At 45.1% G+C, this 27,017-nt stretch overlaps 8 protein-coding genes across 8 annotated transcripts; 5 read left to right on the top strand and 3 right to left on the bottom strand.

Annotated features, from left to right (window-relative positions):
* Positions 1–315: 315 nt before the first annotated feature.
* B0H65DRAFT_569150 (RAI1 like PD-XK nuclease-domain-containing protein) lies at positions 316–2,240 on the top strand (the record flags this gene model as incomplete). Its single annotated transcript, XM_062830410.1, has 8 exons — positions 316–387; positions 447–662; positions 757–813; positions 882–889; positions 943–1,037; positions 1,104–1,274; positions 1,347–1,646; positions 1,732–2,240. The coding sequence occupies 8 exons, from the start codon at positions 316–318 to the stop codon at positions 1,923–1,925; spliced, it is 1,113 nt and encodes a 370-aa protein (XP_062685065.1). The 3' UTR covers positions 1,926–2,240.
* B0H65DRAFT_134496 (heterokaryon incompatibility protein-domain-containing protein) lies at positions 2,042–3,848 on the top strand. Its single transcript, XM_062820846.1, has one exon. It carries the CDS (start codon positions 2,375–2,377, stop codon positions 3,713–3,715), a length of 1,341 nt encoding a protein of 446 aa, XP_062685066.1. The 5' UTR covers positions 2,042–2,374; the 3' UTR covers positions 3,716–3,848.
* A 1,814-nt stretch (positions 3,849–5,662) lies between these two features.
* B0H65DRAFT_459002 (peptidase M18) lies at positions 5,663–7,898 on the top strand. The gene is made up of 3 exons (XM_062826434.1): positions 5,663–6,128; positions 6,217–6,559; positions 6,616–7,898. The coding sequence occupies exons 1-3, from the start codon at positions 5,856–5,858 to the stop codon at positions 7,605–7,607; spliced, it is 1,608 nt and encodes a 535-aa protein (XP_062685067.1). The 5' UTR covers positions 5,663–5,855; the 3' UTR covers positions 7,608–7,898.
* Positions 7,899–7,987: 89 nt separating this feature from the next.
* Positions 7,988–9,784, bottom strand: B0H65DRAFT_459004 (peptidase M50B-like-domain-containing protein). The gene is made up of 2 exons (XM_062826435.1): positions 8,751–9,784; positions 7,988–8,676 (listed from the first exon to the last, which is right to left on the bottom strand). The coding sequence occupies exons 1-2, from the start codon at positions 9,384–9,386 to the stop codon at positions 8,464–8,466; spliced, it is 849 nt and encodes a 282-aa protein (XP_062685068.1). The 5' UTR covers positions 9,387–9,784; the 3' UTR covers positions 7,988–8,463.
* A 1,371-nt stretch (positions 9,785–11,155) lies between these two features.
* On the top strand, positions 11,156–13,008 carry B0H65DRAFT_421521 (uncharacterized protein; the record flags this gene model as incomplete). The annotated part of the gene is made up of 3 exons (XM_062824348.1): positions 11,156–11,265; positions 11,315–12,058; positions 12,150–13,008. The coding sequence occupies 3 exons, from the start codon at positions 11,156–11,158 to the stop codon at positions 13,006–13,008; spliced, it is 1,713 nt and encodes a 570-aa protein (XP_062685069.1).
* Positions 13,009–13,384: 376 nt separating this feature from the next.
* Positions 13,385–15,087, bottom strand: B0H65DRAFT_507146 (permease for cytosine/purines, uracil, thiamine, allantoin-domain-containing protein; the record flags this gene model as incomplete). The annotated part of the gene is made up of 3 exons (XM_062828118.1): positions 13,385–14,480; positions 14,564–14,728; positions 14,792–15,087. 3 exons carry the CDS (start codon positions 15,085–15,087, stop codon positions 13,385–13,387), a joined length of 1,557 nt encoding a protein of 518 aa, XP_062685070.1.
* Positions 15,088–15,995: 908 nt separating this feature from the next.
* Positions 15,996–17,873, bottom strand: B0H65DRAFT_459008 (S-adenosyl-L-methionine-dependent methyltransferase). Its single transcript, XM_062826436.1, has one exon. The coding sequence runs from the start codon at positions 17,647–17,649 to the stop codon at positions 16,123–16,125; it is 1,527 nt and encodes a 508-aa protein (XP_062685071.1). The 5' UTR covers positions 17,650–17,873; the 3' UTR covers positions 15,996–16,122.
* Positions 17,874–18,957: 1,084 nt separating this feature from the next.
* On the top strand, positions 18,958–19,810 carry B0H65DRAFT_556538 (uncharacterized protein; the record flags this gene model as incomplete). Its single annotated transcript, XM_062830053.1, has 3 exons — positions 18,958–19,227; positions 19,319–19,640; positions 19,768–19,810. Exons 1-3 carry the CDS (start codon positions 19,209–19,211, stop codon positions 19,808–19,810), a joined length of 384 nt encoding a protein of 127 aa, XP_062685072.1. The 5' UTR covers positions 18,958–19,208.
* Between the last annotated feature and the right edge of the window lie 7,207 nt (positions 19,811–27,017).

Raw genomic sequence — 27,017 nt, forward strand, 5'->3', positions numbered from 1 at the left:
ACAGAAGGTGCCGCCGTAGCTATAGGTACCTCTAGGGTGTGCCAAGTACAGCTTCCGTACCCGGAAATAGCCCCACCTTGTGGAAACCAGGCGTGCCCCAGGACCTCACGCAGAAGTCACGACGGATCACTGCAGCGAGGTGCACTAACAATTACAAGCTCTAGATACTTTCAACTTGTATCTTCCCTCTTCTCTACATCTGTCCTCCTTTTAAGTCTGATGGTTACTCGTCACGTCCTCCTAGTTGGGCCAGATTCTTCAAGATTTAGAATATCCCTCCACTTACACAGAGCCAGACAATCGCTCTTTTCTACGATGACCGCGGCTTTCCCAATCCAGCCTGTAGCACGGTTTGCGGGCAAGAGTGAGCTGGTCAAACGGCCAAAGGTGAGCACTTGTGTTTTGTTAGATGTTCGATAGATCAAGGAGATTAACTCTGTGAACAGGAATTCGCATGCTTCTCATACGATGCCGATCACAAGTTCCATCTTGGAGCTCAGTCATTGAAGTGGTATTACACACCAGACCTCGATGTCGACCTGTCCAAGGGCTTTGAGAGCTTCATCAAACATGACGACAGTGTAGACGAACATCTGGACAGCCTACTCACCACCATTGCCGACTATGAGCAAAAGACGTCGAAACCTATCGATGCTCACATCGTAACTTGGAGAGGCATGATGACAAAGGCGAGTATCTATTAGCTATCTCGTGTCATTCGTATATCGGACACTGACATCAGATACACCGTGATAGATTATGGCAGCCCCCTTTGATGATGACGGGTTTGAGATGAATGCTACCCTTTACAGAGTTCGTCCACACCTGCCAGTTGACCGTCTACCTTGAGAAGCCTTGTCATACTAACCTGGCTATGAAAGGGTTGCATGTAAGCGATCATATGGTTTCCGCCTCCATGCTATTTTGACTGACGGCGACAAGCTTTATCGAAGAGAATCATGCATACAAACAAGCGTCGAGAGCAAACGAGCGGCCATGGAACGGGCCAATCCCGCAAGAAGTGATGCAGTACTGGGGTAGGCTAACAGTCCATGTCCTTCACATCTGCTGAATTTATAAGCTGACATCTCGTGGCTTCCAAGGCTACAAGTTTGAGACCCTGAGCACACTGCCGAGACCTTGGGGAGAAACTTCTCGCGAATTCATTGAAAGTCGCCCCGATCATGTGGTGAACAACAAGGAGCAGTACTGCTCAGTGGTCCGCACAGGCATTGGCAAGACCATTCTCTGCATCGGTGGCGAGGTTGACGCTAGTTAGTGCTCTTGTTCCCCTTTACCAGCTTCTCTCACCACCTCCAACTAACACTCGGTCTCCCCTTACCTAGTATGGGACGACAAACCGAGGACCCAAGGCGATCCTATCAACTGGGTGGAGCTCAAGACTTCAGCGGTAATCCAAAACGACCGCCAAGCTAACAACTTTGAGCGCAAGCTCATGAAGTTTTGGATCCAGTCCTTCCTTCTCGGTGTTCCCAAGATCATTGTCGGCTTCCGGACCCAGGATGGGCTGCTGGTTGAGACCAAAGAGTTCCGAACCATGGAGATACCGCTAATGGTTAAGAAGAATGGGCGGCCAAAATGGGATGGGGATACGTGCGTCAACTTTGCTAATGGCTTCCTTGAGTGTGAGTCGTATCATTTCCTCCGCTTTCCGATGTTCAGCAGAGCATCTTATGCTTTGGGATGAATGACTAACTAGTCTCTTTTCAGGGCTTCGCCATACCATAACCGATGAGGGTGTGTGGAGGATCAAGAGAAGACCTCGGTCGGCAGAAATTGAAGTGTTTAAAGTCGAGGAGGTGGGCCACGGAGACATCATCACAGATGAGTTCATGAACTGGCGCATCAAGCTCGAGCTTCGTCAGACACAGCCGCCAACTGACGACAATGGGACAGAAGAGTAAGCTCAGTCTAGAAGGCTACGTTGGACTAAGCAGCACACGTGAGGGAAAATAGGTATGTTTGGATTGCGATGTATCCTTACATGCATCACTGTCCAATAGAAAGGAGTAAATTGGCGTTGGGCAACCACGGCCTTTCTCAGCACCTCCCCGTTCTTGCCTACCAGTTCCAACAACTTTCATGATCCAATCCTAGCTGGTAGCTGCACCTTCCGTGTGGTAAGGCACCCCGCGAGGCGGTTTTGTCAACCACCAAAAGAAGCGAAGCTCCTTCTGTCAACAAAGGAATCTCTTCCTGTCAACAACCGAAACCATCAGCTTTTCCTTGCTGCCATTTACTCGCGACTTCATTTCCACTATTCACTTTCTGATTCATTGATTCCTTTACTCTGTCAGCAATCATTGGTCATCACACATTGGCCCCAGCAAACTCGCGGTCCTTCAACAGTATCATGGCCCCAATCTACACCACGCGTCTCGACAATTCTCGAAAAGACATTCGCTTACTCGAGCTTCTACCCGCCAACAGTCTTCAGGACCCCATCCAATGCAGACTGAACACAACTCAGCTGTCAATAGAAACAGAGTACATTGCCTTATCGTACGTCTGGGGAGATCCAACAGCCACCTCTCCCATTACTGTCAACGGGTTGCCCTTCCAGGCGACTTACAACCTTTGTGCTGCTCTAAGACGCATACGATCTAAATCCAACCTACCAACAACACTTTGGGTAGATGCAATATGCATCAACCAGTCCGACAACGACGAGAAGTCTGCTCAGGTCCCGCTGATGAGAGACATCTATCACAATGCCTCGCTTGTCACAATTTGGCTGGGGGAAAGCGACAAGTTCACCGATGAGGCAATGGTTCTCGCTAGGCTTACTGCCTATCTCCTAAAATGTCCTGGAGCAAAGGGGAAAAGGCGATATCCTGCCGATTATATTTTGAGTGTCGTTACCTCTGCTGTGTTCAAGAGCGACTTGCGATTACTCGCACTTCGCAAATTCTTCTCTCGACCCTGGTGGAGTCGTGTCTGGGTTGTTCGGGAAGTTATCGTCTCCCGGCGTGCACACATTATATGCGGAACGAAAGAGATCCCCTGGAACGATATACGACTAGCCTTAAGATGCTGGATGGCCCTTCTGTCCTGGCCTGGTGGCTCTAAAGTTGTCAAAGAGAGGAAAGAAGAATTTGAATACATGGTCTACACAACAAAAGTAGGGCTATTTATGAACTTATCCTATCAACGCGACCAGGTGGATGATCATGTTGTTGAGAACAGGATAGGAAGCTTTCCAGGGCTCCATAATCGCAATGATGAGATTACTGGATTGGAAGGAACAATTCTTGCAGGCCATCAATTTGAGTCAACCGATCCAAGAGACAAAATCTATGCCTGGCTCGGTATCTATGAAAGAGATGGCTTGACCATAGTACCGGATTACAACGCAAGCACAGCACAAGTCTATGTCAGTGCGGTGAAAGCAATCACCGAGTTAACAGGGTCTTTGTCGTTGGTTGCGCTTACTGGTGGGCTGGATCATTCCCAAGATCCTCTTCCAGGTCTTCCATCTTGGGCTCCGGACTTCAGGCATGGTAACCAAAGGAAGTCTTCCTGGGGAGCTCTCATGTGTTATAACGCTTCAGCTTCAGAGATGGCAAGAGCAGCCTTTTCGCCCGACGGCAAGGTACTTAGGGCGGATACACTTCTGGTTGATCACATACAGCTTATTGATGCCGACCAGGGCGAGAATGGTGGGTGGAAAGAGGGTTTAAAGCTATGCCGGTGAATGTATCTTGTATTGCAACACCGAGCACATTCACCTATTTCAGCTGCGATGGGTGCGAAGTGGCTTTCCGGTGAATTTTTTACTGCTCTTGTTTGGCCTGCTCGATTACCATCTCTACAACCGGATGATGATCCAATAGATCGGTACTCCGAAATCAAAATTCTACAACTTATTGAAAGATTGTGGGCCGGTTTTGCGGCGTACTCCGGATACATGGACCGTCTACAGGATGTTGCACAGTGGCTTAAGGAGCATGAGCCACGTCTTCACATGATCGCAGTACGGCCAGCCAATTTGGGAACTTGCCGTCCACTTAGCTCCAACCGGTTACCGCCACAACCACATATACAGGATGAAGAGAACATAAAACGGTTTTGCAGACTATGGGGGCTTCCTGAAGACGAGAAGCCCCTATATTTTGAGTACGAGACTGAAAGAGCGGACAGCCGGCACTGCGATAAGCAAGAAACACCGTCTGACGATGCTCTCAAGTTCGCCGAACGTGTGGCTCTGTACACCACCGACAAGACATTTTTCATCACGAATAAAGGCTTTCTCGGGTCGGGAACCCATAAGATTGGACCTGGTGACAGCTTAGCCATCATTCGCGGCTGCCGTATGCCAGTTGTGATCCGGAAGCATTCAAACGGTGACGGATCTTTTGAGGTTCTCGGTCAATGCTGGGTCGGGGCGTTGATGTATGGCGAATATGTTGAGAACATGCGTAAGGCGGGAGATTTGAAGTGGGAGAGCTTGAGTTTCAGATGATAAGTCTACCTACCATGAGTCTAACTCCCGAAACTTCGAGTCACCACTATTTACGGTCCTGGTCAAGTTGCCCGAGAAAGCAGAAAGGGAAATGGGGTCTTCAGAGTCAGTACGTACAGGTTCGCCTGCTAACAAACACCAAATCATACCCTCTCACTAACAAAATGTTACAGGACGTATTACAGTCAATCTCATACTCAAATCTCACTAAGGGTTCACGTTTCAATTTCACTCTTCAACTGAGTTGTCTCGCCAGGATCAAGATGCGTCGGACAACGCTTAGACTACCTTACTCTGAACTGTTTGGATACTTGCTTCAAACCCAGCCGCATTTTTGAAATACTATCGCAAGGTCGTACAAATGTACCTGCATGAACCTCAGCTCTAACCTGCACAGGTTGCTGTTGGTATTACCAAGTGAACAGAGCACGGGTACGGGTACAATATCCAACTGATCTGGCCATGTATAATGTGGAACTTGTCATAGAACAGTCTGGGATGCTCACTTTAGTTAATCAAATTCTTGATGGATTGCTTGACTTTGCTGCATGCTTAAACTGACCATCAGCTCTGATGTGTTCGTCTCGTGGCTTTCTTGGATACACGGTTTCACTGGATAAGTAAACTTAAGGCCACGAAATGAAACAGAGCTTGCCAGTTCCGTGAGTTACCTCAGGAATGCAATATCGAAGAGTGACACCTTTGGACGCAAGCGGACTTGATGGTAAATACTCAGGTGTACAGAATCGACGCTGACTAACGGTGATAGTGATCACTAAACCTACCGGTCTCACCTTGGATGTTTACTTTCTAAGTATAAAATGATTTGTAACTATCCGACTCCAATCATCATCATCACCACTACAATCAGCGTCGATATGCATGAGGAGGGGGGTACAATTGGAGCTGGAGAGCTCATATGCACCCCTGACCCAGGGCTTATCAGCGTATCTTAGCGCCGATCTTGCCCTGGCATGAGGAGCCGGGGTTAGGGGCATCTGGGGCCGCGTTGACACCAAATGACCAAATCCGGCCTATCAGAGAGCTCATCTGATAGGATCAAGTACCTTGTAGCTGACTCCAGCTGCCCAGAACCGCCTAGCCGGAGTGATAAGCGCGTCACCTGAACGGAATGTTGGCAATCGCACCCAGACCTGCATCGCTGCGCTGTAGCTGTAGCCTGTAGCTGTAGCCTATATCCGACACCTAGTGTACACCTTTCAGTTGTAAGCTGTTCACCGACCGACCGCCTTCCTTCTGTTGCCATCTCGTGCGTGTCATCGTCTCGTCCTCTTATTTCCTCTCCATTACCTCTTTCTTCCCCTCCTTCTCCAAAACATACAAATCCATCCGAATTACCCAGATACACACAATGGTTCGCGCCACTCCCGAATATCTCGCTGCCCGTACGTCCATGATGTCTCTCCGAGCGCAAGCCCTCGAGCAGTCCATGATGGCCTCGCAAACATACTACTCTACCCCCCAGCAGCCTGTTCAGCCTGTTACTGCCAACAGGGCCAATGCAAAGGACCTCAAGCCCGAGGCCTTCACCAAGCCATACCTCGAGTTCATGACCGAGAACCCAACCGTTTTCCACGCTGTCGGTTACTTCAAGGAGAAGCTCGAGAAGGCCGGCTACAAGGAGGTAAGCCGTCACAGCTCCCCAGCCCCCCCGCAGTTGATACAACCGAGGCGCAAGAACCGTAACTGACTAAGCGAGTTGTTGTTTATAGCTTCACAGCAGAGACTCGTGGTCTGGCAAGATCCAGCCCGGCGGAAAGTACTACACGACTCGCAATGGCAGCTCCGTCATCGCCTGGGCCGTCGGCAAGGCCTATAAGCCAGGCAACGGTCTCGCTATGGTCGCCGGTCACATCGACGCCCTCACCGCCCGCCTCAAGCCCATCAGCAAAAAGCCTAGCCACGACGGCTATGTCCAGCTCGGTATTGCCCAGTATGCCGGTGCTCTTAACAGCACATGGTGGGACAGAGATTTGAGCATTGGTGGTCGTGTCATTGTTAAGGATCCCGAAACGGGCAAGACCTCTTCCAAGCTTGTCAAGCTTGACTGGCCCAGTATGTTGCCCTCCCATCCCATTGCCATCCCACAAAGCCTAACACACACATTCCAGTTGCTCGCATCCCTACTTTGGCTCCTCACTTCGGCATTGGTATGACCGGCCACAACAACCAGGAGACTGAGATGACCCCCATCATCGGCCTCGATAACAGCGACCTTGACGCCTCTTCCACCGCCTCCTCCGAGAAGCCCATTGGCGGCAAGGGCTCTTTCGCCTCTACCCAGCCCCCCAAGCTCGTTAAGCTCATTGCTTCCGAGCTCAAGATTGAGGACTACAGCAACATTCTCAACTGGGAGCTTGAGCTCTACGACTCTCAGCCCGCCCAGGTCGGCGGTATTGACAAGGAGTTCATCTTTGCCGGCCGCATCGACGACAAGCTCTGCTCGTGGGCCGCCTTCATGGCCCTCCTCCACGCCCGTGACGACGAGGACTCTGGCGTTATCAAGCTTGTAGCGCTCTTCGACGACGAGGAGATCGGCTCTCTCCTCCGCCAGGGTGCCCGCGGTAACTTCCTCCCCATTACCATCGAGCGCACTGTCGAGGCTCTTGTTGCCAACACCAACACTCTCTACCAAAACGCCTTCATCGGTGGCACCGGTCTTGGCCCTGGCCTCATGGGCCAGACGTACGCCAACTCCTTCCTCGTCTCCTCGGACGTCACCCACGCCGCCCACCCCAACTTCACGCAGACCAACCTGACCGATCACTCTCCTCGCCTCAACGTCGGTGTGGCTCTCTGCGTCGATGCTTCCGCGCACATGACCACCGACAGTGTCTCCATGGCTATCCTCGACCGCGTCGCCGAGCTTTCCGGCTGCGTCAACCAGAGGCATATGATCCGCAACGACAGCCGGTCCGGTGGTACTGTTGGTCCCATGCTCAGCAGTGCCATGGGTGTCAAGGCGGCGGATGTTGGTATTCCCCAGTTGAGCATGCACAGTATCCGTGCCACGACTGGTAGCTTGGATCCCGGTCTTGGTATCAAGTTCTACAAGGGCTTCTTGGATGAGTGGGAGAAGGTTGATGGCGAGTGGAGGGCTTAAATCTGTTTAGATGGACTGTTTGAGACTGGTTGATCTAACTTGATGTGCTTATGATGGGATTGGGCTGGCATGGGATGGCGTGGTGTTAATGATGGGTTTTTAATCTGTAATGAACTGAATGATGAGTTGGTTTTCTTGGATAAGAGAGACGAGTCGAGTCTGATATGGCATTGTGGTGCATTCAGGGATGGTGTGTTGCTTTTCAGCGTGTTGTTTGGTTCCTATCATGATAGAGGAAGACTATGCGGTATAGATGATATACTTCACAGAAGAATGTTATGATGTTCGCAACTTTGACGCCCAGTAGGCTTCTCATGCCCCCTGGTGGGAACAACTGGATGTCCAGCATCGCCGTGACTGAAACCTCCCACAACTTCTGTGGGAAAACAACGCATGTCAAATGCGAACGGTATTTTCGATGGCCTGATTTTCTTCATCCAATTTACTGAGTCCAGTGGGACAAACGGACTTGGCCGTGAAGGTTACCTTTGGGTATTACATGTATTGTTAGATGACCCTTTGGGTTTTTGTTTAGGGCTTGCTCTCAACAAAACGTTCCAAGGGAATGATTTTTTGGTAAATGGGGGTTGATACCATTATAGAGGCAGTAAAATATCAATACCGCCCATACTTATGCACAAAACGAACAATGCTGTGTTTAACCCTCCGTCTAAACGATTCCAAACAAAAGCCAACGGGTATCATCAACTTCAAGTCTTTAACCGTGCCTTCCATGCCCAGGCTCTTGGTCCATGCCTCCATAAAGGTAATATCATGGCTTCCGATGATCTAACGCCAACCCTGAACCGACAGACGCTTCATTCCCGTGAAACACGCCGAATCCTTATATCTATCATCAGAACTTCGTCGGAATGAAATGCTTCGAATCATCCTGCTGCTGCGCCCTCGTTTGTGGAAAAGCAGCAATCCCCGCAATGATGCCACAAGCCATGAATCCCAACGAGATGATAGACCAGATAACGCCCCAGCACTGCGAAGATCCTCCATATCTCTTCGCAAAGACGCTGGCATCAGAGCTGTTGACTTTGCGCAAGATCAAATCATCACACTGTTATTCATCGTCAGCAACGCTTTCCAAAACCAACCAAAAAAAACCAAGAAGAAGAAAGAGAGAGTACTCACAATATCCCAAACACTATACAACGAACTCATCACCCCAATAAACAGCACCACATACCTCAACGCCTCCGCATGCGCAATAAACCAACACCCCACCAACAGTCCCACAGCCGCCAACACCGTTGCCAAAGTCAACCAATCCCTCCTCCCCCACCACAACGTCAACAAGAAACACACACCCACCACAAAACTAGCCACCTTGCTCGCCACAATATCGAACCCGCAAAAGGTCAACAGCGCCCCAATCAACGAACTCCCCAAATACCCAGCCGGCAACGTCAACCCGCTCCGTCCACCTTGCATGTGCGTCACCCCGCCCTCGCGCGGGTCCAAGCTGATGGATAGGACTTTTCCGCCCGTAAGGACGCAGGTGATGGCGTGTCCGAACTCGTGGAAGGCAATCACCAACATCTTGAAGGGCCAGAGCAAGTAGCGGATGTAGGGCACGTTCCAGAGGATGAAAATGGCGACCATGTAGGCGAAGATTACACCCAGGGTGATTTTTTGGGTGTCGGATTTCAGGGCGAGGTCTCGCGTGCTGAGTAAAGTGGTGGTGGAGGCGAGGAAGAAGGCGCGTTTGGCTAGGGCGGGCTTCCATGGGACGGTTCCCAGGGCGTGGGAGGGGGTTGTGGGCGCCATGATCCAATGGGTGTAAGTGGTTGTCTCAGCTAGGACTAGCTGGTAGCGAGCAGACAGTGGACTTTGGGTTCCCAATATCGAGATGTTCGATGTGTCGAAGATCTGGTTCGACTGTTGACGACGATTTAAGTCGCAAAGTCGCAGAGGAGGAAGAGTCGAAAGATGGTTAAATCACCAGGCCAGCCCGATGTTGAAGGAGGAAAGAAAGAAAGAAAGACGGAAAAAAAGGGATTCGTAAACCTGAAAGGGCTGCGCAGATGACTACCGGCGCATGATTGCGCGTCCCCTTCCAAGAAACAAACCTGAACCCGAGACCCCTAGGTATGCGCCTCATCCCGGGCCGTATGGGTGAGGTGATCTTTGCGCCGCGGTTGGCGCTGGGCTGGGCATGCGCGGCCTGTGGTGGCTGTGACAGCGTCCAACTTTAACTGGACGCCCTGCCGTCCGATGATTGGTGGTCCCCTGTAAGTCACTGCCGCTGTTGGGAATGCCCCACTATCCCTATGTACGGCCCCGCCGCCCCGGCCCCGGACGGGAAGTTTCAGGACGGTGGGGTCCGGCACGGCAGTGAACAGGTGGTGGTCCACTCACTGTAAGGAGGCGCTAGGACGGGATGTAAGGTTGTGTTCGTTCACGGCTGTACCACGGTAGAGGAGGCCTTGCATTACCGTACATAACCCGCAGCTGCACTCCTGCAATATTAAGGTAGGCTCTAAAAAGTATAGTATATATACTGTGATTCACACAGTGGAGCTCAGATAGTAGATTTCAATTGGGAATAGCTTCATCAATTGTCTTTTTGCGACGGCGACCCCTATATTTATAGGGGGCTGGGTACTGTGGTGCGCTGAAGCGGCCATTTTACAGCCTTATACATAGGGTCTGGGACTGTTAAAAATGTTAAAAATCCGGCCATTTCAGTAAGGAATCTAGGCCTCTGATTGGTCAAATGCATGCCTTGCATGGATTTGGGGTAATGCAACGACTTGCATATTTTTACTGAAATCCAGCCGAATACAAAAAGTGCAGTTGTAAGATTGCACCTTACAGCCACCAAAACTGGGTTTCCCTACCGTGGTATAGCCCGGAACGAACACAACCTAAGGTACCCGGGCATCGTCATTTCTTTTTTCTTTCAACAACACCAAGGAAACATCGACGGGTAAACACTGTGATCAACAAATACCATCTCCGGCTGGAACTGATGGCATTCGTGTAATGACGACATTAGCACAAGTACTATACCTGAAGGGATAGTTGGCAATGAATGATCCCCAGAACACCAACCGGGTACAACATTGGGTCGGCAATCGAGACCATCCATGGTGCATCTTCGGATGAACATGTTTGGCCATATGTGTTTTGTCGTGAGGAGTGGAATTTCAGAAGGAGGTTGACATGTTCGAACTTCGGAGCGCCACGGAAATAATGAAATTTTCGATATCAAGAAGCTACGATCATTGGCCGGGAAGGGAAGGCCGCCATCCTATGTCACCTTGCAGCACAAGATGCGATCATGGCCTTCCTTTCCTGGTACAAATAGTACCGGAGAGATTTGTCCTCATCAATGAGAGGCCGACTTGGTCGATTTGTCCCACTCGGGATGTAAGGCTAGAGTGTTTGCAGTGTCACAACAGAACGGGAAGAAAAAGACGGAACCGAGCGATTGAGGGGTGCTTATGTCACCTATAAAAGGCTGTTGTATCCGCGAGTTCTCGATATCCTGAACCTTTTGAATATCCATTTCACGGAAAACAACTGTGGTAACAATGCGGTCCCCAGCCTGGCTCCTGTTCGGTATTATCACCAGTGTTGCTTCCCAGGATACGGGAAACCACCCGGACTGGCCAAGATGGTGTGGAAAAGTCTATAAACCAGAGTAAGTGGAAAACCATGACTGTCATGAGAAGTCAACTAACCTGGACCAGCTATCCCTCGTTTGATCCCGGTGGTCAAACACTTCCACCGACACCAGACCCTCTAGCGCCTCTCCTACACGTCCAGTTCAAGCCCCGATACAGCCTCTACCTAGAAAGCGAGAAGACGGGCGACTTCATTGTCAACGCCGAGATCTCCCAGTTCCACGGAACCCACTGGGGCAACAACACCTCCAGCAATGTGGAATTCTATATCAAAACAACCACAGATGACAAAGTCCTAGTCGGAGACTCCATCCCCGTCAACTCAACCGGTAACCTCTTCACCTTCAACCTCAGCGACCTCACCGCCAGTCTCTCGCCCATCGAAGTTACACTCACCTATTCAGCAGAAGGCCCATCAGTCAAAACCACCCTCCTCTACCTCCCCTCCAAGACCTCCGGAAGCGTCACCAGAATCGACAACCTCAACGGCGGCCTGCACCACCTTAACGCCGCCTCCAACCACACCTTCAAGCCCATCCTCCCCTACGGCTTCTACGCCTCCTACGACGCCTTCCTCGCCCTCCCCAATTATAGTGAAGCCATCCAATCCTACGCCGACCTCGGTCTGACGGGCATGGTGCCCCTAACGCACTACCCCGAGTCCGCCTCCGCTTTTGCGTACATGGACAGCATCAATTTGTATTATATGTTCGACCTGCGGGAGAACTACACCAACCAGACTTGGGTCAAGGAACAAGTCATTGCGGCGAAGGATGGCGAAGCTCTGTTTTCTTACTGGTCTGTGGATGAGTACGTTTCCCCCTCCCCCCCCCCTTTTTTTTTCCCCCCTTCCTTCTCTCCCTCACCTTTCCTAATACTAACCCCCCTCCTCTCACCACAGACCGGACGGGTGGCAGGCCCCGTTCTCCGCCCCCGCCGAGACTTACAACACAATTTTGTCGGTCGACCCCTACCACCCCGTTTCCCTAGTCCTCAACTGCCAAAACTATTTTTTTGAGCAATACTCTCAGGGAGCAGACATTCTAATGGCCGACGTCTACCCCATCGGCATCACCGACTCTTCTGCCAACCTCTCCAACTCCAAATGGGGCACACCATGCAACTCGACCTACGGTGATTGCGGCTGCGATAACTGCGCTGGTTCCGTCCTGGATGTGTCCAACCGGTTCGATGATCTGAAAAGTTACGAACAGTGGTTAGGTCTGTGGCCGAAAACAAAGATGTTTAACCCCCAGGCTTTTCACGGCGAGGGATACTGGGCGAGAGACCCGACCGCGGAGGAGAGTTGGGTGATGGTGTTGTTGGCGATTAATAGGGGCGTGAAGGGGGTTTTGGGTTGGGTGTGGCCGGCTAGTGAGATACTCTCAAAAGCGCATGGGAGGTTGGCAAGGGTTGTTAGTAGTGGGGAGGAGGAAGATGGGGTGGTGGGGTTGTTGGTGGAGGGGAAGGGGCCGGAAAAGTTGAGCACAGCCTCAGAGGTAAAGGGGGTTGATGCGGCGGGTTGGGTGGACAAGGAGGGGAGGAAGATGTTGATTAGTGTGGTGAATACGGGGGAGGAGGAGGTGGAAGGGATGGTGGAGTTGGAGGTGCCGGGGGGGAGTAGGGTTGGGAAGGTGGTTTGGGATGAGAGTGGTGGTAGTGGTGGTGATGGGGAGTGGGAGGTTAAGGAGGGTAAGTTGACGAAGAATGGGTTGAAGGGGATGGGGACCGCGTTGGTGATTTTGGAGTTGAGTGGGTGATGGTCTGTGGTTGATTCTAAGTGAGGAGATGACAAGAAAACATGACTGCAGATCTTGACACATTATCCATGTGTAGCGCTGGGCTGAGTTCAGGTCCCGAACTTGTTAAGAGAGCAGGTTTATAGCCAAATCAACCTGCGTTTCGTATACTTCTTCTTGATCTTTTGGTGATCATGGTTTTTCCAAGACCCTCTATATACCTATTATATCCAAATGCCCATCATCATTAAGTAGATAATCCGCCCATTATGTTGAACCAGCTCATAAACATCCTTCCCTTTATCATCACTCCTTTTTGTTGCTGTTCCGTTCAGCCTCATCAAACATTACCACCTTCTCCTTCTCTTCACACACTACCCCCCCTTCCCAACCCACATCATCGCCCACTGACCTTCTTCTCCACCATCCTCAACGGCACATAAAGCAGCCCACTCACAATAAACGCAAACTCAAACCCCAAATCGCCCGTCGTCCTCGCAATCGGCCCCTGATACCACACCTGATCCATACTAGGAATCACCAGCCCAAAGCTCGCCACCGCCGCCGTCAGCGCCGCCACGCCCCACGGCAACTTGCTCGCATCGTTCCAAGCCTCCAAATCATACCGCCCAAAATCTCCCTTCTTCTCCCAATAATGATCGACCATGACGACCCCCAAAAACGCAGAGCACCAGTACCCAATCAGACCCACAAAGTTCTCCAGGCTGTCGAAGAACTCGGCGCTAGCCTTGATGCCCACGGGGATCAAGATGGCAGCCAGGATGATGGCGAACAGGTAGCGGGGCACTTTGAACAAGACGGGAGCCAACATCTGGAAGTTGAGCGTGATGGAGTACGAAGTCGCCGCTAGGTTTCCCAGCAAAGTAAAGGACAAGATGACGACCAGGAACCGACCGAATCCACCCGCGGGCGCGAGCATGGCTTGCAAGACACCGCCCACCAGCGTCTGGTTGTAGGCCTCGCTCCATTCGGGAACGGAGGGGATAGCGCCTTGGATGGCGGCTCCGAGACACATCAAGAGAATAGTGGGCAGCGCGAGGCCGGTGTAGCTGTACGTGAAGATCTTCCACGACGGGGTGGAGGGCACGAGGTAAGTCGTAAAATCCGACGACAAACAGGCCCAGGGGATCATGTAACTAGCGACGAGCATGGCGAAACTCAGCACGCCCTGCGGGGTTGGGGGGTCGGCGGGAGGGTTTTGCAAGTGGAGGTATTTGCCGCCGCAGCCGACGGCGACGATGATGGCGATGAGGGCGGGGATCCACGCAAACCGCTCGTACATGTGTAGTGTCGTAAAGCCGCAGAAGGAGATGATGAGGGTCAGGATGGACATGATGACGATGCCGACGCTGACGGAGAGGTGGCCGTTGGCGACGGCGGAGAGACATTGGCCGCCGGTGATGACGATGATGACGGAGAAGCCGGTTGTGGTGGCTAGGTTGAGGAGGACGGGGAGGGAGACTATGTAGCGGCTGGGGGGTTGTTAGTTGTGGGTGGGTAAAAAAAAGGAACGGGCGGGGGAATGATGGATGGGAAGAGAGGACGGGAAACGTACCCCCAGGAATAGCGAGCTTGAATCATCTGTCTCATACCCAGCTTCGGACCCCAAGTGCAGAGGTAAGCGGGTGGGATGGTAGACAGCAGAGTAAAGAAGAGGATAACGAGGCAGCTATCCCGTAGGCTGAGGCCGTATACTGGGCCTAGCATGCCAAAGGTAATCCTGTTTTGTCCGTGTTAGTTATATTGAGTATATATTTATCGGACAATGCAACGGAAAACTTACGGGAGAATGTTGCAACTCATTGACCACCACAAGGTAAAAATGTTGAGCGTCTTGGTCACTGTCCTCTCCTTGACTGGAATGGGTGAGATTCCCTGAAGCTCAACTCGACCAGCTACAATGACCTTGTGGCCATAGTAACTGAGGCGCCCCCAGAGACCGGAGGGTGGTGCAGCAGGCTTGCTCTCGTCGGCCTCGATGGGTTGGAGGTTGGCTTCGGCATCGTGGGTGTCGGGGTAGTTAGCAACCAGCGGCGACACCCCCTTCTCTGGAGGGTTGCCGTCACTTTGGGTCACCATACTCTGCTGTTCGTCGGTGGTGATGATGATGATAGCTATTGGGAGTTGATAATGGTTGACTCAGTGTCGGTGGGGTAGAGTCTTTGGTGTTGTCCGTGAACCTTGATGGAGCGAGGAGGTTGACAAGGCCCCAAAGGTTCGAGATAACAAAATTGATAAGGCAACTCTTCAAAGTGAAAAGTCGACCATAGGAAAGTGAAGAGCTTGTCTAACAGGAAACTTTTAGGTCGAACACTTTCCAGGTTTGCGAGCTTTGTAAAGGAAATCCAATGAGAATGGGCAATTGAGAAGAAGAAGAGGGAATGACTCTTCGCTCTTGTTTTAATTCAAGGGGGTTGGATGTGTATTTTTCTGAACGGCGGAGACTGTTGACTGTTGAGTGTTGACCGTTGACAAAACAAAAAGTCAAAAAGATCGGTCCGGGGGAAGCTTCGGGTTTGGCTGGGTGGTCCACCCGGTGATAAGCGAAGCGAGAGAATTCTCGTCCTCGAGACTATTGATTTCTTGGACGATCAAGATAATTCCACGGCACTCGGTGGTACTCGGCTCCGTAACAGGTGGGTCACTTTTGCGAAAGAAAAGCCTCGACCAGTCTCTATACCACAGGTTTTATAGATATAATGTTTGGACTCGGGTCTATCGAGCTTCGAGACGTTTTGAATCTTATGTTTCAAAGGCAAAAAAGTGGCAAGTGGGACGAACTCTTTGAGATGTCGCCACTGCAGGGGAGGTCCTAGCGGAGATAAAGTGGACTGTACTGAGTCCCGAACCTCCTTTCGTCATTGTTCAAATGGTGATCCGATGGAGAAGCTCTTTATCTGTAGTGTCTGCAGTGCTGCAGAGCTGAGCTTGGAGAGCATTGAAAACCAACCAACCACATCGTCAGATTGCAAAGTGGGAGGTATAAGTGCATGCGTTACAATTAGATATGGGCTTAACCTGCGCCCGTCTTTGGACATCAATGCAGTATTCTAGGGAAACGCTAATAGGGGGGAATTGAAGAGAGAAAAAAGAGCAAGATCAACATGTAGTGCTTCACTCGACAGCTTCAGCAATCTTCTCGGCTCTCTCCTTCCTCCTCGCCTTCCTGTCGCCAATCTTCTGCAACTGCTCCCGTCTCTCCTTCTTCCTCGTCTGCTTGTCGATGCTACCAACGACAGCCTTCTCCTTTCCGCAGGGGTACTTGGCAAACGCCGCGGCCTCATCCTCCTCGGTCCACTCTCTGGGCAACACGGCAAACACCAGGTACGACGTATGGGTCTTAATCTCCGGCTCACCCTTAGTGATGAGGCGACCATCAACCCAGGGCGTCTGGAATGGCGGCTGCTCGGCCGACGTCTTGTCGTCGTCCTTCTTGGCAGCCTCATCTCCGTTCTTCATGGCAGTGTCCGCATCCTCTGCGCCATCGTCTCTCGGGCGCGCGGCCTGCTCCCTGACCCGCTCCTCGATTTCGGCGAGCCTCTCCAGAGCCTCTTCGACATCGTGCGGCGAGACGTTGACGCCGCGATCGGTCTGGTAATGGAGGCCCACGCGGTCGCGGATGGTGTGCAGCTTCCTGTTTGCGATCTCGACCATATCGATATCGACCCAGCCGAGGCGGCGCATGGCCGAGACGGTCCTGGTGACCTGCTCAATGCAGGGAGAGAAGGTGCAAATGTGTACGGCCCTCTTGGGGTTCAGGGGTGATGTCCATTCGGCGGCGCTATCTTCACCCTCCTTAGCCTGGTTCTGGGGCTTGCGCCGCGAGAGGTGCGGCAGGGCCTCCCAGGGCTTGGGAAGGTCGAGGAATATTGCGTCGGCTTCGGGGCTCTTTCCGTCGATCAAGAAGCCGCCGTTGTAGACGTCGCGGTGTGTAAGGTGGACGAGACCGTCGAGGTTATGGTCGGTAAGCTCCTTCTTCATCTTGTGATAGCGCTCTTCGTGGTATTCGAAGCTGAAAACCTTGCCCTTCCTGTCCTCGGCGCTGGAAGGGTATCCGTTGTAAACGGCGCGGACGGAGGCATGGGTGAAACTGCCACTGCCGGCGCCAGCCTCGATAATCGTGGAGCCGGGCCTAGCGCGTATCCTGTGCAGAATGTAGCTGTAGTCGGGGGTATAGACGACCTGTGTTCGGTGGGGAAGACTCTGAGTCCAGAGCTCGGGAGTGGGAGGGAGCACGTGGATGAAGCCGCTGTCGTCGGCAACGGCTTGCTTGACACCAATGGCCTCGGTGGCATTGTTGTCGGTGGTTTCGGGCTGGTTCTCTTCGGCATCGTCACGGCTGGCATCGTCCCTGGGGCCTCTTTTCCTCTTGCGACCACGGGAGCCGGTGTCAACCTTGGATGCCCTGATCTGGGAGCCCCAAGGAACATTCAACATTGTGGAGTGAGGGAAGGAGCCATAGCGGGTGTTGACTACGGCGCCCTCAGCGTAGCCATCGTGTTCGCCCGAGGGTTCTTGCAGGTAGATGGGGAGAAGGTTGTCGCGCGAGAGCTGGAGAATAGCGAGGGAGCTGGGCTTAGTGCGAAGACCCGGCTCAAGGAACGGGGACACGGTTGGTCGCGTCATGGCGGCGTCGGTCATGAACAAGGAGGGAGATTCTTTGTTGTGGCTATTTCGTTTTGGGCTGGTTCAGGGAAACGTGAAGATTGTCGATACGTGGAGGTGGCCGGCGAAGGAGCAAATGGTCTATCAGCGGCGCGGTTGGTAAATATTTATTTGGTAAAAAGACGGGTCGCGATCCAGGTCCAGGTCCAGGTCCGAGTCGCAATCCAGTCGCACTCGAGTCGCCCTTTGGGAAATTTTCTCGACAAAAATTGGACGTTTACTGCGGGGCACGCGCTGGGCGAAGTGGGGCTATAAGTTCAATTCACTGTCATAACCCTAACCCCAAAGTACACTAGCTGGTCCCTCGTGCACATCCACTGCAACACACAAATAAGGTTTGCCAAGATCTGGGGTTTTCCGTCTTGGCGTGGGGGCCAGTTGAACCCTTTGACATCAACACGCAGTCAGGAGAAAAAAAGATACTCGTCAGGGCTTGAATCGCCAGTCTTGCCCTTGGCCCAGCCTGCTGACGAGTAACCCAATCGACGTCACTCAAATAGAAGAAATGAAAGCGGAAGCGAAGGGGAAAAGATAGCAAAAAGCAAAAAGCTCAGCCGCCCAAGTCCCGAGTTGAACTCGAGACCAGCTGCAAGACCTACGAAAATACCACATATTTTCCGCCCCAGCACACTACCACGTAAGCTACTGGAGGTGTTGAAAGGTCTGGATTCAAGGCTTATATGGTCCTAGGGAAGGTCCTGCCGCTGGAAAGCTGGGGCACGTACCGTTCTGTCTGTGGGGCTCGCTTCTATCCCCTCACTCGGTGCCCCTGTGGCAGTCGTGGCCCACCACTACTGCAGATGCTGTATTCATTCCAGAGGAGGTTTTCTCCGGTTGAGGTGGTTCTTTCTCTTCCAAAATCACGAACTCGAAGACATCACGAAACGCAAAGGTTAATGCAAAAACTCACAGAAGCAATGATCATCTGAATCTTTTCTCGCAGATCTGCCCGCATTGTCTAACCTGAAACGCAAAAGGGTATCAAGTCAATCTTCAAGAAACCAAAAACTGGATGCTCCGTGGTGCTCACCACACTCTGCATTCCCAAACCGATGTTTTCTTTCACTGATTTGGTTACACATACTTCCTCACCCTATTCGCATGAACATTTGTTTGCGATGAAAAGAGGAGAAGGGGTCCAAACTGTGATGATGTGGCCTCAAAGCGAAAGAAAGTCTGTATACCCGTGTAAATGCCGGCAGAGGTGTACGCGTAACTGTCCGGGGGTTTTTTTCCCCACCCTCTGGGCTGTGCAGAGGGTGGGTATTGGATGAACTGTTTAATCCCCTCGTCTCGGAACTGTTCGGCAACTCCTACGTCAGAGCAATTCAGAAGATAAGGGTGGGGATTGGATGAACTGTTCGGCAACTCCTACGTGAGTACGAGCAATTCAGAAGAGGGGGAAGGAATCTCCTATTTATGTCTCACTACACCGTGTTCTTCACCTGATTGCTTTTTCGCAACTTCTCTTTCTTTCCGCAATTGCACAACCTTCATCTGAATTTCTGACTTATACCTCCTACTCGATAATCACCATGGGTTTCTTCGGTTTCGGTATGTGTCTCCCTGGTTGAATCAAGTCACACGCACCTACCTCTGGGCACTGACTACCGTGCTAACCTCACCCAACCCTTTTCCCTCCCAGACGAAGCCAAAGAGGCACACTCCCAACTCTACGACGACGACGACAACACCAACCCAAAGTTCTCGCATGAGCTTCTCGGCGGCGCCGCCGCCTTCGAGGCCATGCATATGTGGGAGAAAGAACAGCGGCGCGAGGGTAGACCCGTCTCCCACGGCGTGGCCAAGGAGGCGCTTGCTGCCCTGGCCGGGGCGGAAGTCGAAAAGGTGATTGAGCGGAAGGGTCTGGAGAGACATGTGGACCGCGAGGAGGCGAGGAGGCATGCCGAGGAGAATGCTCGCGAGTTGTATGATCGGCAATATGGAGAGAGGGAGATGTATGATCCGTGAGTCTCCCTCTCCTTGCATTCTCTGCTTGGCTTCATGGCAGATTCCCTTTTTGTTTGGCTTTTTTTGCTGGAAGCTTCTGAAGCTGATCTTGGAACTCACATGTGTAATACTAACACGGTGCAGAGGTTGCGAGATGCATGAGTCGATGCGGGGCTATGGCTATTGAGAACGTCAAGTGCTTGGGACGGAATCATCAAGATGAGGATATGGTTCTTCGAAATGGCATTTGTAGCTGTGTGCCTCCGGGCACGCATCAGAGAATTTGGATAATCTCGTCCAGCCCGATGGGACACTCATGTAAATGCATGCCACATCCAATGTACATCTGTTCTCCATGACCGAACGTGTTCGTTCAAAGGACTAAATAACTGGAAGCCAGGAGCAACCATACAATCGAGATTGCCATCAGGATAAGGATACGCATCGTTGCGCTCGTAACGACGGGAAAGCCCCGTGATAACTCCTCCAAGCAACAACAACAACCTAACAACAACACAACCAACCCCACCAGTACCCCCATCCCACAACCTATCCACTTAAAACGAGGAAAACCAGAATTGGTATTTTGGGGTGTCTGGGGAGAGAAAGCTAAAATACATAGCTCGTCTAACGACTCGAGTCTTATTAACATTTTGCCTAGATTTAGTACGTAATTAGAAATTGTAGGTTTTATCATACCCCCTTCCTAAAATGCTTCGCCCTGGAAGCAAAACACCAAAACTCTACCAAATTTTACCCGTTCCTTATAATAATTCGTACTTTTCTTCATAATACAATCCCCTCATCCTTTTAATATAGCCCCTATATTACTTCTAGCCTCTTCCTCATTAGTACCAAATCTACGATTCTTATAATATCTCCCTAATTCTTTATAAATCGTTTATTTCTTCTAATTTATTCAATTTAATAAATCTTTTAACGACAGCCCTTTATTCACTTCTATTATACTCTCGTTTCTTCGCTTTTTTAATTCTTCTAATAAATTTCCTACGTCTATAGTCTTCTCACTTTCTTCTAACTATCCCGTCCTCCCTCGGTATTTTTTAATATAATCGATATACAATTTTCTTCTTAATCCCGACTTATAAACATATTGTACCAAAAATAATTATAGGAATACCTTTTCGATAATACGCTATAGTCCAACCTATTTCAATTAAAACTTTAAATATATCTTTACGTTAGATTAATTTCCTACACCCATTCTCTAATACTAAATACCTCTTTAAACTCTCCAATTCTCTCTCTTTCCTCCGCTCTTATAGCGTAAATATTTTTTACCGCTTAATAGCCTTTTTTTCTTTATAATATAAAAGCTATAATTCGATCGAATTATTCTGGGTCCTCCTTAATATTTTTAATATCTAATTCTCCCAATTATTAAAATACTTTATTAATATATTCAAACCTCTTCAATTAATATTCTAATAATACTATAGCTGGAATTGCTCCGAAATTAATAATCAACCAACTATTAATATTATTAATAGTAATTAGTAATATTATCGGCTAGACTTCTAACATCTTACCTTTTCTAACTACTCCCTATTTCTTTAATTCTACCGAAATTAATCCTGTACTTTTTTTAATCAATTCCGAACTCTTTAAATTATTTATTAAGCCGATAATTATTTTAATTCTATAATTCCCGAATATTATTTATAAAACCTCATTTTTAAAATGCCGACTATCATTAAAATATATTTAGTACGGTTATCCAAATATCAGTAACTATACGTATACGAAAATATATCTTATAGAAAATACAGAGGCTTCCTATAACGCTATCGCTAGGACGAATTGAAAAGAATAATTTACCGCTACTAAAATATATTAATACCCTTCTAAAAATATTAGGTAAATTAGACCGAAAAAATTAATTCCTACTAAAATTATCAGTTTATAAATAATAATACTTCTCGGTAATTCCTATCCTTTTTTCCAAGCATATTATTAATATAATTAATAAATTCTGTAATATTTAATAATATCTATAAAACGAATTAGCTACTAATATCTTCCTTTAATTTCTTAAAAAGTTATTATAGGAAAATAATACCTATATCTATCATATACGTTCTTTAGAACGTTCGGCACTTTGCTAGGTAGAATATATTCAATATAAAATTCGGTAAACTCCAAGCGTTATAATTTACTTGATATAATAATATATTTATATACTTTTACTCTTATTTTCTTTTATTCTACTTTAAAAAGATAAAATACTCAATTTTTCCTATAAATTAAAAATATAATTAAATTACTGTATTAAATTACCTCATCTTTTTTAAAATATTTATTACCGATAAATACTTTAAAATTTAAATTAAAAGGTAATACAAGGTCGTTAGCATCTACTTCTATATCTATATCGTTATTACTTTTAAATACTCTAATTATTAATTTCCTCGCTTTGATATCGCTATATGATTTAATTTTAAACTCATTATAAAAATGTAGCAAAATACACAAAAAGCCATCCGTAATTTAAATAACCTTATTAGTATTCGGGCAATAGTAAAATTCAACGTCGAATTTAAAAATAATATTAATTTATTTCACAACCTTCGAATAAATTTTATTCTAAATCTTTATTATTCTAATAATTAACGCGTAATCTATATAAATATAAATCGGGTATTCGAATATTTCGATAATTTATTACATTTTTTTCAATACCTTTATAATTACTAATATTTTTTCTCCGGGTTAGATTATTTTATTTCGGAATTTTATAAGCCTTATAAGAAAAATAAATTTATTTTTAAATTACTTTAGTATTTTCGCTATTCGTATTCAGTAAACGGATCGTCCTCCGCAATTTGGAATATCATACTTCCTAAACCGGTAGTAGAAGCGTTAATTATTATATAAATTCCCTTTTTATAATTAATACCGTATAGAATATTCTTTTTAATTATTATAGTTAGCGCTATTAGTACCTTCTCTTAACGCTCTCCCTATTTAAATATTTTTCGGTCCACCCAAATTTTCTATACCGAAATAATCCCGGAGGACGTTATTCCTACTACTTCTTTGTAAAATACTTCTTTTAAAATTCTAATAAAATCTATTCGGCCGGGAATATATTTATATATAAAAAAGGTAAAATAAATTAATTCTTTTACTTCCTCTTAAAATTTCAAAGGCTCTTTTAATTATTTCTAAATTTAATGTCGGAATTTATAATAATATTTTTCAATTAGCAATATTCTCCCATTTTTAATATAAAAGCCTAAAGTCTCTACATTATTTATAAATAATTTTACTTTATCTCCTAATAAAAGTATTAGTTCGAATACTACCTTTACAAAATATTTTTCGGATAAAAATTATAAATAGGTTTAAAAGTCCTAACTAGTTATATAATAATCGTCTACATAAATTAATATTATATTCCCTAAATTAAAATTATAACTGAAAATAAATATTTTCATAGGGAAAAATATTACTTCTTCTCTTACTTTTTAAAAATTTTCAATCTTTATATCCATCTATTTTAGCAGTTTTACTAATAGTTAATTATACTCTCTATTAATCAAATATTTACTTATATTTCAATATCTCTCTACTAAGTTTCTATAGTATTCGTAATATTAATAATTCAGAATAGCGATTTTAAATAGCAACGCTCTAAATACTAAATTTCCGAATCGTACGTAAATTATTATTATATTCTCTATACCCTAAAGTATTTTATTATAATAATAGAAATTATAAAGAATCTAAATGCTAATTATAAATTAATATCCTAATCGTATATTAATTACTTAATACTTATTTTTAATATTAATATGTTAACGTGTGGCTAGTACTGTGCCTTGTAACTGCCTTGTACTACCTTGTAGTATAGAAGGCTAGTTGAACTATTCCTTCTACGGAATCAGTTGACTCAGTCCCCACAGAATGTACTAGAATACAAGAGGTTTTGCCACTGTATTCTAGAGTCTTATAACTTAGCTAGCATTTCTTCCAGACTGATTTGTCATCACAGGATTCAACAGAAGCTTCTAGATGCTTAGTGTCCATGTATATAGAGACCTCTCCTCTCCTTCAGTTCGTCACTCCTTAAGCAAGCAAGCACAAGTCAAGCAATACAATATAGTCTTTTCTCACAGTGCAGAGTCCACTGTAATCTTCTGTCTTGAGAGCAGAGTCCTCTCTAAGACCTCTTTTACAACATCCTTTTATTGTACTTGCAACTACGCTGCTTCCTTCAGCATTGCTGTCGTACTTCCTACCGCTTCCGCTCCGCTCTGCTACAAGTGCATAGTTCACTGTAGCAACCTTGTACTGGTGCTATCATTATAGGCCAGTCAGGGCACCGCAGCAAACATAATATTTAATATAACCGTTATTCTTCCGATTAATAAATCGTCTATTAAAACTTCTGTATTATAATAGAGATATATTAATTTAATAATATACCAATTTACGGGCCGAAAATTGTAAATTGTACGTTTATCCCTTAATATCTTTACATTAAGCTTCAAAAGATAGAAAATATTAGTAGCATAAAAGGATTTTATTTCAAATATAATCTCCGCTTTTTTTATAATTAAAAATATTTTTATTACGAAAACTTTTTAATCTTTCGAGTATTATATTAACTTAAATATTATAGGATTTAAATTGTAATATAAATTTACTAAATATTTAACGAAATCGGTTTTCGATAAATTATTTAAAATTTTATAGAAATAATTTTTCTAAGCGTAGTAAAGTCTTTTAATTAATTCGACCTTATCGTTTATATTTACCTACTTCCTAATAATAATACCTTTCGAATACTACTAAATATTAATAGTATCTATATTTTTATTCAATACCAACCTCTTTTATAAATATTTCCAAATTTCGAAGGGGTTTCTCTTACTTCGCTGTTTTACTATAGCTAACCCTAACCCTAATATTTATACCTCCGAAGGATAAAATCGTCTTAGTAAATTTAATAATAACATCGTCCTATATATATATATTAAAATAACTTCGGTCTGATATTTACCGTACTAATTCTAAATATAGAATTTTCTAAATTATTAAAATTCAATAAGGATAAATTCTTATCTAACGCTAATATTAATTAATGTTAAAATAATAATACTTTATATCCTAGGATAATGGGCCGATATTTTATAATATAGGTTTTAACTTATTAAAAAACTTCTTCCAAATATTTTGGGTCGTTTTATTCATACTTCTAAATAGCGTTAACAGTAAATATATTATTAGCCGACGTTATTTAATAGCAACGGGTAATAATATTCTTTTTTCCCTCTATATTAAATTTAGTAAAATACAACGCGAAGTCTATTAGGGAACGAACTCCTAGTAATAAATTTACTATCCTTAATTTCTTAATATTAGGAAGTTAAACGCTTTCCGGCTTTTCTTTATTCTAAATCGCTTCGAATATTTTAATAAAGTAAGCTTTAATCGTTTTCGAAGTCTTAATAAGGGATTTTGAATAATAAGGAGTAAAATTATAAAGTAATAACGTTTTACTACCCGATTATTTTACGGGATTAATTATTAGATTTTTATGTTTTATTTATACATTAAAATTTATTATACTAGATTTAACCTAATCCTTTTTTTCGGGCTATTATAATGAGTGTACTTAAGAATTCTTCAATAATTTTAATATTAATTTACTTCTTTATAATATTATTAATACTATTTTATTAACGATTATTTGGAAATTCCAATTCCAAAAGGGGTTGCGTAGCGACGTTAAAATTTAATAGGATAATAAAGCTATAAAGGATAATAAAACTAATGAAATTTCTATTAGTATAGTATTCTTTATTTATTTTCTTTACTAAGCCTTTTTAAACCCTATAAATATTAACGAATTATTAGGATTACAAAGGAAGGAAGATAAAATTTTCGAATTCTATTTAAAGAAAATTAAAAGGTTATTTTAAAAGGTCGGTTTATTAAGTGTAAAATTACGTAGTATTTGCAGTAAATGTATTATTAGAGGATTAATATATATTGCGACTAAGTATAAGAAGTTGGATAAATTATTTCGTTTGAAAATAAAGGATTTCTTATTGAATATAAATATTTTAATGTTTATAAATAAAGGTAAAAATATTTTAACCGCCACTTTTACCTAAATTAAGTAAATACTTTATTGGAAATTATTCCGGCATTTCTTATTCGGTTTATAATATAATTTTTTAATAAAGGTAAGGTATGAATTAATATAGTATTTGTAGAATAAGATTATTAAAGAATTTAAGAAAACCTTTTCCTAAATTTGTATTTAGTAGCTTCCTATATAAAATAATAATAACTTGTTTATAATATAATCTCCTATTAGCTTTATTATAATTTAACTTAGTATTTAATTTAAATAAATAATATAATTATCTTCCCTTAAAATATAATACTGTTCCCTAGCGCTCTATAAACCCTCCCTAATAGTATTCTCTAGATTATAAATTACCCGAACGCCGCCCCTTTATAAATTTTGAATTATTAAGGAGGTAATTAGAATAATAATCGGCCAAAAATTTTTTATAAAATTATATTAATTGTTAGTATTTTTACGATAATTATAATGTTATTTATAATTATTATAATTAATAATATTTTTATTAGAGAGTTCCGGATTACGTAAGGTATAATAATTATAATTGCCGCGAGGCTGTATTGAACGGATAGCTGTTAAATAGAAATCGTTTTTAAGGGGCGCCCGGTTTTGTAAATAATTAATATAGTTAGGGAAGTAGATAGTAATCCTATTAGCCCGGCCCCGGAATAGTTCCGTTGAATAATTAGTAGAATTAAGGTTAATAGTAATAGGGATAAATTTAAAATTAATCTTTTAATAGTTAAATTATTAATAAATAGAATTTCAATAATTAAAACCCGAACGGTTAGTAGTAGAATAGTATTTCGGGCTAAAGTTTTAGAAATATTATTTAGTATACTATATAAATATTATTCTTTTAGAAGACGATTAGCAATTCCGTCAATAAAATTATAAGAGAAATTTATAAATTTAAAATCGAAGTTAAGAAGAAGATTAATACTATTATTAAGGAAGTTAATATAGAAGTTTATATTTTAAATAACCTATAAGATTATAATTTAGATAAAGAATATAAGCTTTACGTATTCGAGGCTATTTGTATTAAAGAGACTGTACGCGCTGTTAAATAATTTTTATAGGAAAGAAAGAAGTTTATATCCGATTTAGAGGGAGTTTATACCCTATAGGATTTTAATATTAAAATGAATAAATCCCTTAAGGAGGCTTTATTCTAAAATATTTATAACGTTTTTAATATTATCCTTCCGGTTATTTACGAAAGTAATAATTCAATAATTAATATAATTTCCGAAATTATTAATAGAAATAA

Source organism: Neurospora tetraspora, assembly GCF_033439725.1.
Source record: "Neurospora tetraspora strain CBS 560.94 chromosome Unknown B0H65scaffold_2, whole genome shotgun sequence".
NCBI lineage: Eukaryota > Fungi > Ascomycota > Sordariomycetes > Sordariales > Sordariaceae > Neurospora > Neurospora tetraspora.